The sequence below is a fragment of the Papio anubis genome, chromosome 5 (assembly GCF_008728515.1).
Source record: "Papio anubis isolate 15944 chromosome 5, Panubis1.0, whole genome shotgun sequence".
In the NCBI taxonomy this organism is placed as follows: Eukaryota; Metazoa; Chordata; class Mammalia; order Primates; family Cercopithecidae; genus Papio; species Papio anubis.
The window spans coordinates 59,968,178-59,982,419 of record NC_044980.1 but is presented as its reverse complement, the minus strand read 5'-3'; the positions used below and the strand labels follow the sequence as shown (position 1 = coordinate 59,982,419).

General features: G+C 33.3%; 1 protein-coding gene across 7 annotated transcripts in view; it reads left to right on the top strand.

Moving 5' to 3' along the window:
- The window catches only part of ADAMTS6 (ADAM metallopeptidase with thrombospondin type 1 motif 6), a 333,350-nt gene that overhangs the window by 259,352 nt on the left and 59,756 nt on the right, over positions 1-14,242 (top strand). For 6 of the 7 annotated variants that reach the window (XR_004183962.1, XM_021940153.2, XM_017959582.3 and 3 more), the window contains 5 exons: positions 1,808-1,941; positions 2,983-3,106; positions 3,630-3,710; positions 12,549-12,712; positions 13,109-13,247. Coding sequence is in view for 5 of the 7 variants with exons in the window: in XM_021940153.2 (XP_021795845.2) it covers positions 1,808-1,941; positions 2,983-3,106; positions 3,630-3,710; positions 12,549-12,712; positions 13,109-13,247 (642 nt within the window). In the remaining 2 variants the exon portion in view is untranslated. Of the gene's footprint in view, positions 1-1,807; positions 1,942-2,982; positions 3,107-3,629; positions 3,711-12,548; positions 12,713-13,108; positions 13,248-13,914; positions 14,004-14,242 lie in introns of all 7 variants that reach the window. The other variant, XR_004183963.1, reaches the window with a different exon arrangement.

The window sequence follows — 14,242 nt, the reverse complement described above, 5'->3', positions numbered from 1 at the left end:
TAAGGCTAAAAATCACATTATAAGTTAGATAGAAGCTCTATAGCCTAGAAACATTGAAAATGGAAGAAAATATAGACTCAGGCCAGAGGTTGTAAGCTGGCAGTTTAGCGACCAGTTTTTATCTGCATACATATTTTAGCCTCCCACAGTATTTTTTATTTTTTTTACAAAACTTTGGATCAGTTGTTACATTTAAAAACAAGAAGAGTTTAGATGGGAAAAAAAACTTGTTTTCATCTCTTCTTGAAAAAACAGACTGACAATATTGGACTATCTTCTTGCATAACAACATTCAACTGTAGCAGTGATCTCCTTTATTGGAATATGCTCTCTCTAATTTATCATTGACTCTACCACCCAGTCTATTTTTTTTTTCTTTACTTACCGTCAACCTGCAGAAACATGATTTCTAAAAACTTCACTGAGATGCAGGCACGTCATTTCATCTTTCTGCTTTATTTCCTTTATTAAAAGTAGTCTTTATTTCAAAGAGAAATTTTAGCAGCATAATTAGATATGGTCAAAGTGATGAAATAGAGGTACAAAAGAAAATATTTTAAGTCATGATTTAGTCAATAATTACATTTTTATAAATAGTAGCTTTATCATGTGCTGCTTTTAATACAGTAACTCCACATTTATTGCTATTTTTCCAATATACTGTAGTTATGATATATACTCTGTTTTTTTAAAATTTCTATTAGTTAAGCCTATTTTTAACTTCAGCCTTAACACAAATTTCAATGACAAAATGAAAATGTTCAAATTACTATATGTATTTATTCACAAAGAAAATTAGTGTTTTAATTATTCAAATGTAATACTATATTTTATATTTATCTTTGATTAATTTGATGAGAATTATTCAAATTTAAAGTTATAGTTAATTTTAGTTTTGATTTGCTAATCATAAAAATTTATATCCTTGCTAAATCCAGGTTCACAGACTATGATATGTTTAAGGCAGGTACAAATTTAGTTTTATTTTATTTTATAACTACCACATCCTTGCTTGATGTAGCAGAGTTTTTGTATCAGCTTCAGTAACATATGTAGCAGAAACTTCTATTTGTTAGGCAAGGTTCTTTTTGCAAGCATCCTTAAAGTTTATTTTCTTAGGTTTTTTTAAAAAATTGTTTTTCTTGGCTGGTGCAGTGGCTCACACCTGTATAATTCCAGCACTTTGGGAGGCTGAAGCAGGTGGATCACCTGAGGTTAGGAGTTCAAGGCCAGCCTGACTAACATGGTGAAACCCTGTCTCTACTAAAAATACAAAAATTAGATGGGCATAGTGGCAGGCGCCTGTAATCCCAGCTACTCAGGAAGCTGAGGCAGGAGAATCTCTTGAATTCAGGAGGCAGAGGTTGCAGTGAGCCGAGATGGCGCCACTGCACTCCAGGCTGGGCGACAGAGTGAGACTCCATCTCAAAAAAAATTGTTTTTCTTTCATTTTTTTTAAAAAAAACATTCAATTACCTTCACTATGATCCTTTTTTACCTAAATTATAAATATATAATGGAACAAGAAATATAAAATACATTATAAATATATAATTATATTACAAATACATAATGGAAATACCTGAAACTTTTAAACCTGAAAACTGCTGATTAAGTCCCCCTTTAAGTTGCACAACCAATTAAAATAAAGGTGAAATTTTAGAAAAGGAGGAAAGAAACCTACACAATCAGGCATGTAAGCAGGGAATTATGTCTACGTGAATTATAAATTTGCTATGGATAATACTGAATCACTCATCATTAGGACAACCACTCCACTTATTTATCTTCTACTGTATTTGTCCAGGTGGGGTAAAACCTTGTGCATTAAACTGCTTGGCTGAAGGTTATAATTTCTACACTGAACGTGCTCCTGCGGTGATCGATGGGACCCAGTGCAATGCGGATTCACTGGATATCTGCATCAATGGAGAATGCAAGGTTGCTCAGATTTTACTCCTTTCTGTTGGGGTTTTTGAGACTTTTGTCTTTTTCTCATTAACTCCTATTTAACACTATGTTTAATTTTGTTAAAAAAAGAGGGCCACATTTTAGAGAAATTCAATTCCCATTAAGAATAATAAAATATATAAAGGTAAAATGACCCATTCATATTCAAGCACCATACAAATGTGCTTTATTCTGGTATTCTAGTTATTTTTACAGTAATTGCCAGAAATATGAAAATATTTTGGATTTTAATTTCCGTTATTCTTCTGTTCTGTTTACAAACAAAATGATAGAAAAAGAGAGAGAATGAGGATTCAGCTCTTATTCATATGCCTACCATATGTTCTTTTGGAACATTATTTGATAAATTTCATAGCATAAATTTTCCTCAAAGTGTGAAACAGTAATGCTCCTCCTACTTTATCTCCTTTTGAAGCATTTACAATGGTTTTCATTGTGGAGTTAGTCTTTATCTTATTAAAGCATTTGCTTTAGGGAATTAGTCAGACTAGTTGGGAATTGTAGGAGCAAATCCATGCTATTTTCCTAGATCTGTGTATGATTGTGTCATAATAAGAAAAGCCACAAAAACCACTATTTTCATAAATTTTTTTACTTGTCTAGTTTTGTTTTACTTTAAAGAGAAGCACAAATTAAGTGCTTCAAACTGAGAAAGATGAGATAAAAAGCACCATTTTACTTAGTCTCATAATTTCTTGGAAAACTTTCTATCCTTCTGGCTACTTGTCTACAAATATATCTGATAATGATTCAGTTTGTGTATGATATTTGTGTGTGTTTATGTATCTGTGGGCAAGGGGTACTTTATTTTCTTGACGAAAAAGTCATTTTTATGGCAGTATCCAAGTTTTTCAAATAACAAAGACCCAAGTATGGTTTTTATTCATGGATTACCTTATTTTTATTTTCTTTACTGGAAAAACAAGCAAATAAATAAGTTATATGTATTTGATTGGTGATGATTCCAATAATTTCTCTCTTGACACACTGCATATTCCTCTGTGTTTTCAGCACGTAGGTTGTGATAATATTTTGGGATCTGACGCTAGGGAAGATAGATGTCGAGTCTGTGGAGGGGACGGAAGCACATGTGATGCCATTGAAGGGTTCTTCAATGATTCACTGCCCAGGGGAGGTGAGTATGTAGAGACAACTCTTCCTCACACCTCTGGTGTACTGGGAGGAGCCAAAACCCTTGGTTTCCTCTACCCCCTTTTTTCAGATTTCTTTATTTAGGGAGACAATATTTTCTTCCCCAAATTGCTTTCAGTCATTTTAGTGTCAAACGTGGCTTCATGTAAGATATTTTAAGGAAATATTCTCCCTGCTTAACTTCATTTAGCCATGTTTCTTTAAGGTGTACATTCTCACAGAGCATTGATATGAGGGGCATGTGCTGAGGAAGAAAAAGAACCATTATTATACGTGTTGAGGCTTTTAAAATATCTTGAGATGATTTTAGAGAAAAAGACTGTTAAATACTGTTTCTCTAAAATGTGTCCATGAACCCAAAGGGTAATTTGCCCATATTTCATAACTCATAAAATGCAAAGTCAAAGAAAGAATGGAATAATAAGGAAACTATTAGTATTGAATGGTTACCAAATTCTCATTTCCTGACCAAGGCTGCTTAATACTGGCTGTCTTCTGTGTTCCAGGCTACATGGAAGTGGTGCAGATACCAAGAGGCTCTGTTCACATTGAAGTCAGAGAAGTTGCCATGTCAAAGAACTATATTGGTATGTTAGACTGGTATGTTAGTTTGCTAGATTTTAGTTGATGAGGAAAAATAGCACCATATCTTGAAGGAAAATGCATGCTGCTTTGAGGTAGATCACTTTCATGCTAAAAATGAAGTAAGCTCCAAGTTTTATAGGACCACATGTACAATGCTGAAGAGAAAAATTATAATTTATAGCTTATTCTTCACTGGGTTATTTTATATGTAAAAAAAAAAAAATCGGGCCAGGCGTGGTGGCTCATGCCTGTAATCCCAGCACTTTGGGAGGCCAAGGTGGGCGGATCACGAGGTCAGGAGATCGAGACCATCCTGGCTAACACGGTGAAACCCCATCTCTACTAAAAATACAAAAAAATTAGCTGGGCGTGGTGGCGGGCATCTGCAGTCCCAGCTACTCGGGGGGCTGAGGTAGGAGAATGGCGTGAACCTGGGAGGCACAGCTTGCAGTGAGCCGAGATCGCACCACTGCACTCCAGCCTGGGTGACTGAGCGAGACTCCGTCTCAAAAAAATAAGTAAAATAAAATAAACCACTATCTCAAAGAGATATCCACACTCACATGATCATTACAGCATTATTCGCAATAGCTAAGATATGGAAGCAACATAAATATCTGTCAACAGATGAATGGATACAAAAACTTGTTTTATCCGTATGCAATAGAATATTATTCAGCCTTAAAAAAACAAGGAAACTTTTCATTTGCAACAATATGGATGAACCTGGGGGACATCATGCTAAGCTAAATAAGCCAGACACAGAAAGGCAAATACTGCATGATCTCACTTACATGTGGATTCTAAAAAAGTCAAACAGAGAGTGTAAGGGTATTTACGAGGGGGCAGGGAGAAGGTGGAATGGGAAGATATTGGTCAAAGAGTACAAACTTTCAGTTATAAGAGGAATAAGTTCTGCATATCTAATATACTTAATATACTTAAAAGTTAATAAAACGTATTGTATACTTGAAATTTGTTAAGAGAATAGAGCTTATTGTCACCACATACAAAAAAGGCAACTGTAGGAAGTTATGGATATGTAAATTAGCTTGATTGTGGTATTCATTTCACAATGTTTATGTATATCAAATCATCACATTGCACACCTTAAACTTACAATATTTTATTTGTGAGTTATACCTCAATAAAGCTGGAAAAAAGAAAGTATGAAAATGTTTCCCAAAATGGATGTATTATTTTATATTTCTTCAGTAATATAGAAGAGTTCCAGCTGCTCTACATCCTTGTCAGTACTTGGTATTGTCAGTCTTTTTAATTTTACCCATATGGATTTTTTTTTAGTGAAGTGTCTACACAAATATTTTACCCATTTAAACATTTTTTCCTTTTTTTGAGTTATGAGTTCTTTATATATTCTGGATAGAAGTCTTTGTCAGATATATTTTATGGATATTTTCTCCTAGTTTCTGCTTGCTTCTTCATTTTTTGAAGTGTCTTTTAATTTTGATGAAATTCAATTTATTAATTTTTTAATAGTTTGTGCTTTCATGTCCTATCTCCAAGATTGAAAAGATAGTTTTCAATATTTACGAAGCTATAGTTTTATTTTTATGTTTAAATATATGGTCTACAAAATATAAAATATATTCATTAAATGTAAAATAAAATTCAAAATACAGTCATTAAAGACGTGTATTGTGCATACTACGACTGATACCTATGAGGGGGAGAGACAACCAGGCAAATCTATTTGGGGAAGAACAATTATTTATTTACTTGAGTAACACCCTGTCCTTTGATTTAACACTTAGAGTAATGAACTTAAGACTTGAAACTATGATAAGAAATGTAAGATGCATGAAATTCAAAAATAAAATTGAAAAACAAACACATGTAGTCATTTTAAGTTAATTTTTATATAAGGTATAAAGTAAGGGTTGATGTTCCATTTTTTCATATGAATATTCAATTGCTGTAACACTGTTTGTTGAAAAGACTATCACTTCTTCCATTGAATTACCCTGACACATTTGTGAGAGATCAATTAAGCATACATGGATGAGTCTATTTCTCTTCTCACCCATTGATCTAGGTTTCTGTTCTTAAACCAACACCACACTGTATTGAGTAATCAAACTTCCCAGTGGGTCTCAAAATCCAGAAGCATTAGTCCTTGAATGTGCTCTTTCTCAAAATTATTTTTGCTTTTCTAGGTCTTTGTATTTCTATATACATATTAGCATGAACTTGTCAATTGAGACAAGTCTTTTTATACAAAAAGAGAGTATATGGAATCTATAGATTAAATTGTGGAGAATTGACATCTTAAAAATATTGAGTTTTCTAATACATGAAAAGATTTACCTCTACATTTATTTAGGTCTTTTTAAAATTTTTTCACCAATGTTTCATTTTTAGTATATAGGTCTTGCACACATGTTCTGTTAAATCTAATCATGCTTTTTGGTGCTATTGTAAATACTACTGTATTTTAATTTAACTTCCAGTTTTTTGTTGTTATGTAATAATATAGTTGATTTCTTTTTATATTGCCCTCATGTCCTGAAACCTGGTTCACTCACATATTACTTCTAACAGTTGTTTTGTAAATTCATTTGGATTTTCTATATATATTATCATGTCATCCTCGAACAAAGGCACTTTTACTTCTATCTTTCCTATCTTTATGCCCTTTGTTTTTTCTTACCTTATAGTAGTGTTCATGACCTTTAGTACAATGTTGAATAAATAAGGAGACTAGGTAGCCTTTTGTTTTCAACCAATCTTAAAGGCAAATCATTCCTTGTTGTTTTTAACCATTAAATATAACATTAGCCAGAAGATTTATGTAATGACTCTTTGTCAGTTTGAGGATGTTCCCTTTTATTTCTAGTTTTCTAAGAGTTTTAGTCATGAATAGGTATTGAAGATGTCTGAATCTATTGACATGATTAGGTTGGGTTTTACCCTCCCTTTTTCTGTTAATACAGTAAATGCATTGATTGATTTTCAAATGTAAAATCCATCTAATATTCTTGGGCTATAAACCACTTTTTCATGATCTATTATTACTCTTATATATTGCTGGAATTGATTTTGCTAATATTTTATTAAGAATATTTGGACCTATGTTCATGAGAGATATTTTTCTAGAGTCTTTTTCTTGTTATTTCTTTGCTGGTTTTTGTATTAGGTTAAGCCTGGCTTCATGAAATGGCTTGAGAAGTGTTCCTTTCTCCTCTATTTTCTGGAAGAGTCTGGAGAGAATTGTTATTATTTTTTAATGCTTGATAGAATTCAACTGTGAAGCCATCTAGAATGGAGTTGTCTTTGTGGGAAGTTTTTAATGTGGAAATTTTTATAGCAAAGTTTTCAAATTTATTGGCATAAAATTATGCATATTTTCTTATTATCCTTTTAATATCTGTAGGATCTGTAACAATGGCTCTTCTTTTCATTTTCCATATTGAAAATTTGTGTCTTCTTTCTTTACCTTGGTAATCCTAACAAGGGCTTTATTAATTGTATTGATCTTTTTAAAGAACAAGCTTATGGTTTAAATGATTTTCTCTATTGTTTGTCTATTTTGCATTACATTGATTCCCACTCTTCTGTTTGTTTCTTTTTTCTATTCACTTTGTTTAATTTGTTCTTATTTGTTCTAGCTTCTCAAGATACAAACTTAAATTACTGATTAAAAATCTTTTTTCTACTATAAAACAAGCATTTTTTTTACTATAAATTTCATCAGACATTTGATACATTGTATTTTCCTTATGAAGTTTTAAATATTTCCTTATTTATCTTGTGACCCATGGCTTAGAAAGTATTATTTAATTTCCAAATATTTTGGTGTCTCACAAATACTTTTCTGATACTGATTTCTAGTTTAATTCTATTATGGACAGAAAACACACCTTATATGATTTTAGTTTTTTGTTAAGGTTTTTTTATAGTCTAGCACATGTGCACTTGAGAAGAATGCATATTCTGCTATTTTTGGGTTAGTATACCATTACTTGCTGCCTTCTTGTTGAAGAATTACTGAAAGAATTATGTTGATATCTCCCATTAGAATTGTGGATTTGTTTACTGTTCTTATTAATGGCAGAAGCTGCGATTACTTTTGCACCAACCCAATAGTTTGTAAGATTTTTGCTTCATTTATTTTGAAACTATGTTTTAGGTGTGTAGACATTTTTGATTGTTACATCTTCTTGATATATTGAGCATTTTATCATTTTCAAATGTTTCTGTATATTCCTGATAATATTCTATGACCAGTCTGGCATGGTGGCACATGCCTGTAATTCCAACCACTCGGGAGGCAGAGGCAAGAGAATCATTGAGCTCATGAGTTTGAGATCAGCCTGGGCAACATAGTGAGATACCCATCTCTTAAAAGTATTCTTTGACCCAAAGTCTGTTTTATCTGATACCAATCTAGCTGCCCCAGTTGTCTTCTGATCAGTGTTTGCATGGTAAATCTTTTTCTGTCTATTCACTTTTCATATGTAGGTACGTCTGTCTTTAAAATCTGTTTCTTTTAGGACACATGTAGTTTGATCTTTGTTTTTTATTATGTCTAACAATCATTGCATTTTTAAATTATAGTCTTTAGTTTGGTGGGGGGTTGGGGTCGGCAACTATTTCTGTTAAGGGTCAGACAGTAAATCTTATAGTCTCTGTTACAACTATTCACTTCTACCATTGCCCTGTGCAGGCAGACATAGGTAATAAATAAATGGGTGTGACTGTGTTCCAATAGAACTTTATCGACAAAAACAGGAGGTGGGTCGTAAGTTTGGTGACTTCTTGTTTAGATAATTTATATTTAATGTAATTATCAATATCGTTGGGTTTAAGCCTACTATCTTGCTGTTTTTCTGTTTGTCCTGGGTGTTTTTTTCCCTTTTATTCTCCCTTCATGTCTTCTTTTAGATTAACCATGGGTTTTATTGTATTCCATTTAATCTCTACTAAATAGCTTATTAGCTATAGTTCTTTGCTCTGTTTAATTAGTGGTTGCTTTAGGATTTACAAAATGCATTTTTAATTTATCATAATACATTTCCAAATAATATTGCACCATTTTGTAAGGTCATAGAATATTATCAGGAATATAGAGAAACGTTTGAAAATGATAAAATGCTCAATATATCAAGAAGATGTAACAATCATAAATGTCTACACACCTAAAACATAGTTTCAAAATAAATCAAGCAAAAATCTTACAAACTATTGGGCTGGTGCAAAAGTAATCGCAGCTTTTGCCATTAATAAGAACAGTAAACAAATCCACAATTCTAATGGGAAGTATCAACATAATTCTTTCCGTAATTCTTCAACAAGAAAGCAGCAAGTAATGGTATACTAACCCAAAAATAGCAGAATATGCATTCTTCTCAAGTGCACATTTCCAAATAATATTGCACCATATAGTGTAAGGCCCTTGCAACAATTTACTTCCATTGTCCCGTTCCATTCTCTGTGCTGTTTTTTTTTTAATACTTTTTACTTCTTTATATGTTATAAATCCCACAATATATGGTTATTATTTTTGTTTCAAAGAGCCAATTATCTTTAAAAACAATTTTTAAACAAGCAAAATTATTTTGCATTTACCCACATATTTACCATTATTCCTTTCTTTGTATAGATCTCAGTTGCCATCTGTTACAAATATGTGTGTATATACATGTAATGTCATCATGTTTCTTCTCATTATATTTATGTTTTCATTTAAAGTTCTTGAATATAATAGCTACTTGAAAATTATTTTCTGCTAATTCCATATTTTTTGTTATTTCTGGGTCTGTTTCTTTGGCTTTGCCTTCTTTCTGTTTGAATCACATTCTCCTCCTTTTCCACATTGGTAGTAATTTCTCATTGGATGTTGTACATTGTGAATGTTTCTTTGTTAAGAGCCTGGATTTTGATTTATTTCTTTAAAGGGTGTTAAGTAACTTGTAGATAGGCTTGATCCTTTTGATGTTTGCTTTTGAGCTTTGTTTGGGTAAATCCAGAATATTCTTTATTCTAGACCTTGCTCAGCTCTCCTACAAAAGTATGATTCTTCTTGGGTGTCTATTGAATGGCCTGGTGATTGAAATGCAGTAGTTCTGCTTCCTGCTCCACAGTAGTTTTTTTGCCTGACTTTATGTAATTTTATCCTATGCATATGCAGATCAATATTCAGCCACAGATTTTCTCCCTCCACTCTTGTTCTCTGGTCCTGCATATTCCAGCTATGTCAGCCTTCCCAGTTTCTGACCTCTCTTCTTCACTTGGTGAGACCACCATGTTCTGCTTGGGTTCTTCACCTAAAGAAAGTGTCTCCAAGCAGAAAGTTGTGGAGATCATGGTCTCTGCACAGTCCTGTTCAATGCGTGAGAACAGCTGATTCACATATTTTGTGAGTTTTCTGATTATTTACAATGGGAGGGCAAGTCTAATACCAGTTATTTCAACATGAAAGTGAGTAGAAGTTCTATTTATTTGATGTTTAATCCTTTGAGAAGGTTTTAGTCTCTCCAGAAACCCTTAGTGAGACCTAAATGAGTTTTTGTTTTAGTTAAAATACCATTCCTTTTCTCTGAAAGCTTTTAAAAATAAGGGTACATCCAGAGTGTGTCTTGAGACAGAACACCAATATCATCAGCCTCTTCTCTTATTTAAGAAGACTCCTTTATTTTTACACCATAATTCTGAATTATTTTCTGCATCAATAATACTCAAAAGAAAAAGATTTCTAGCCTCAGCTTTTTCCCTCTCTGGTAATTCTCTTTTCATAATGCCACATCATCTTCCTTTAGTCATTCTTACTTAATGCCTCTTAAATGGTTGGCATTTTTCTGAGCTACATTATGGCACCATTAGTTATATATTCCTAACAGCCAAGAGGTGTTAGAATTCCTTCATTTAGTAGTTGTATTAAAAAAAACACACACACAAAAACAAAAAACAAAAAAAAAACAAGGAAGTGAGAGCTCAACCTGAAGGAGAATTCAAAGGTGCTTAGTTGTTTTTATCTTTATTTTTACTATTTCATATATGACAGTCTCAGATGTCATTATAAAACCAAATGTTTTAAACTAGACAGAAAACCACTGCAAGTGAGAGTTGAAAATAAAAATTTTTAAGTTCGGGAAAAGTTCAAGGCCAGGTAGTTCTTCTATTTGCTTGTTCCTGTCTCAAAAGGTTAATTAGATTTATTTTTTGGCAGTTAAATGAATCTTGAAAACATATCTGAAGTTAAGAAACTACAAATATTTTTGCCAGGCAAATGGGGGTTGGGAGATGACAATGGTCTGTAGTATGAAGGACAAGAGCTGGAGGTCTAGAGAGTCAGAGACTCTGTACCATGACCCTTTAGTCCTTTTGGCCTACTTGTTTATCTGGACTGATGAATCACAGTTTTTGCAATCAGCTAGCATACTAACAAAATATTAAACTGACATATTTATTTATTTCTTGTTTGTTTATGGGAGTTTTTGTATGTTAGTACTAAAAATACTTTTTCAGTCACATGTACTTTTAAACTGTGTGTGTGTGTGTGTGTAGTTCTTGTAAGAGATTTTTTTTAAAGTATGCATGTTTATCTATTAACATTTTTTCTGAGTTTTTTGTCATGCTTAGAAAAACTTTTTATACCCTAATATTATGAGAAAAAAAAGTTCTATATTTTCTCCTGACATTTTAAGATTTAAGTATTTTTATATTTAAATATTTACCCATCTGGCATTTATCCTTTCTCTCTTTTTTTAACTTTGTTTTTATTGAGGTGAAATTAACATTACATAAAATTAACCATTTGAAGTGAACAATTAAGTGGCGTTTAGAACATTCCAAAACATTTACATCACCCCAGAAAAAAAACCATATCCATTAAGCAGATTACTCCCCATCCTCCCCATTCTCCCCATTCCCCATCCCCTGGCAACTACCCATCTGCATTCTGTCTCTGTGGCTTTTTACCTACTCTGGATATTTTATATAAATAAAAGCATACTATATGTGATCTTTTCTGTCTGGTTTCTTCCACTTAATGTTTTTGAGGTTCATCACATTACAGCTTGTTATCAATACTTCATTACTTGTTATGGCTGAATAACATTCTGTTACATTATAATACCACTGTTTGTTTGTTTATTCATCCATTGATGAACATTTGGGTTGTTTTGATTTGGGGCTATTGGAAATAGTGCTACTACAAATATGTGTGTCCAAGTATTTGTTTGAGTACCTGTTTTCAATTCTTCTGGATGTGTGCCTAGGAGTTGAATTGTGGCATTTATTCTTATATAAAGAATGAAATATAAATTCAGCATTTTTTTTTTTTGCCAAAAGAATAGTCTTTTGCCTTACCGCCATTTCTTGTTATCTTTCCTTTACTAATTTAAGATACGTCCTTTATCATAAACAGAATTCCAAATGTACTTGGGTATATTTCTTAAATCTGTTTGATTTGTGTTCTGTTGATCAGTCTGTGTCCAGGTGCAACAGGTCATCCCCACCCCATATCCATTTAATTACTATTTCAATATTTGGAATGGAAAGCCTGCTCCCCACCCTCATGTTAACTCTCATCTCTAGTTATTCCTTTTCTCATAATTTTCCTTGCTAATTCCACATGTTTATTCCTCCAGGTTAACCTTTCATTGCTTTCTATTAATGACATTATAAATACTTAAGTAATATCTTCTTACCATTCACATGAAAAATCACCATTTTAATTTGTACTTAAGAATATGGTCAAGAATCATATCTCTAAGTGGAAATCGACATTCATTGTATACTTTATTGCAGTAATTAATCAGTGACACTTTGGTAAATGAAGTTTCACATTTTTAGGTGAATTGTGATTTGTTTTCTAGCTTTAAAATCTGAAGGAGATGATTACTATATTAATGGTGCCTGGACTATTGACTGGCCTAGGAAATTTGATGTCGCTGGAACAGCTTTTCACTACAAGAGACCAACTGATGAACCAGAATCCTTGGAAGCTCTAGGTCCTACCTCAGAAAATCTCATCATCATGGTAAATGCGTCTTTGCCATTGTATTTCTTCTGTTTGTAATTCCTCCTTGTGAGGTAGGAAGGGGCAGGTTTTACTATCTCTGTTTTACAGGTGATGAAATTAAGGTAAATAAAGGTAAAATGATTTACCAAAGGGTGTTAGAACTGTACAAAGTTAAGGCCATCGTGCTCTTGCTTGAATAGAATTTTTATAACCAAACAAGACAGATGAAAGCAATGGCTCCAAAATACCCATGAAAATGGGAAGCGAAAATTTGATATAAATGCATGTGTTTTATATTATCTTAAATTTCCTATAAGACTTGTTTTGAAATTTTCTTCTTCAAAAGGAATAATAAATATCTGAATGAAGGCTCATTGTATTTTAATTGTCTTCACCAGTTGTTTTCAATGGCAGGTTCTGCTTCAAGAACAGAATTTGGGAATTAGGTATAAGTTCAATGTTCCCATCACTCGAACTGGCAGTGGAGATAATGAAGTTGGCTTTACATGGAATCATCAGCCTTGGTCAGAATGCTCAGCTACTTGTGCTGGAGGTAAGATGCCCACTAGGCAGCCCACCCAGAGGGCAAGATGGAGAACAAAACACATTCGGAGCTATGCTTTGTGTTTGTTAAAAAAGCTAATTGGAAACATTTCTTGCAGGTTTGCTTCAAGCTGTAATTTAGCAAAAGAAACTTTGCTTTAATTATATTATATTCTATTTGTTTTCAACCTCATGTAATTTGTGCAGATTTGTTGGTAAAATACATCTTGGCACAATGAGTGTCTCTGCTGGTGCTTCTCCCAAGACTGTCTTGAAGGTGGGCTGTTTGCCTTTCGTGAACACATTCTTGGTAAAGAACATCAAAAGTTTTAAAAAAGAAAATGAGCAAGAATCAGACATCACAGATGCAACTTCTTGTAATGGGAGATGAGAATGTACGGCTATGTGCTTGTTGTGTGTGTTTGCGTGCCTGTGTGTTTGCCACAATCCTATTCAAACTCCCTTCTCCTGCCATCAAAGTTAAGGGACTGTATACTGGGATACTACAATAATTACTGGTATCTGGGTTCTGGGTTAATGGTGTATACTGACCCCATTACAGTCCCTCAGAGGTAGCTGCTAGGCGGTGGTTGGTGATGTGTTGGTTGTCCCATGTGCGTTTTTCATGGGTGCCTTTTCCCTACAATTTACTCTATTCCTAATCCTCCTCCCTCTAGTGGCCACCAATGCAATTCTTTACCTCTGGCTGGGAGAGCAGGACAGTTGGCTTCCTTCAAAGCCAACACCCTTGCTGCTGCATGGACTGGTGAGTAGAAGTGCTGTGCAAGCAGCATCTTCCTTCTCTCTGGAGACTAAATGCATCGCCTCCACCGTACACCTTGATCCTGATAGGCAAGGAAACAAACCTGTCCTTCAGGCCTAGGCTGGACTAGATCACCTCACCATTCCAGAAGCAAATATTAAATTTTAAATAGTGATATTTAGAATGGGCAAAATTAAAATAAAGTAAATCACCCAATATATTACCTATACTCCTTTTTTAAA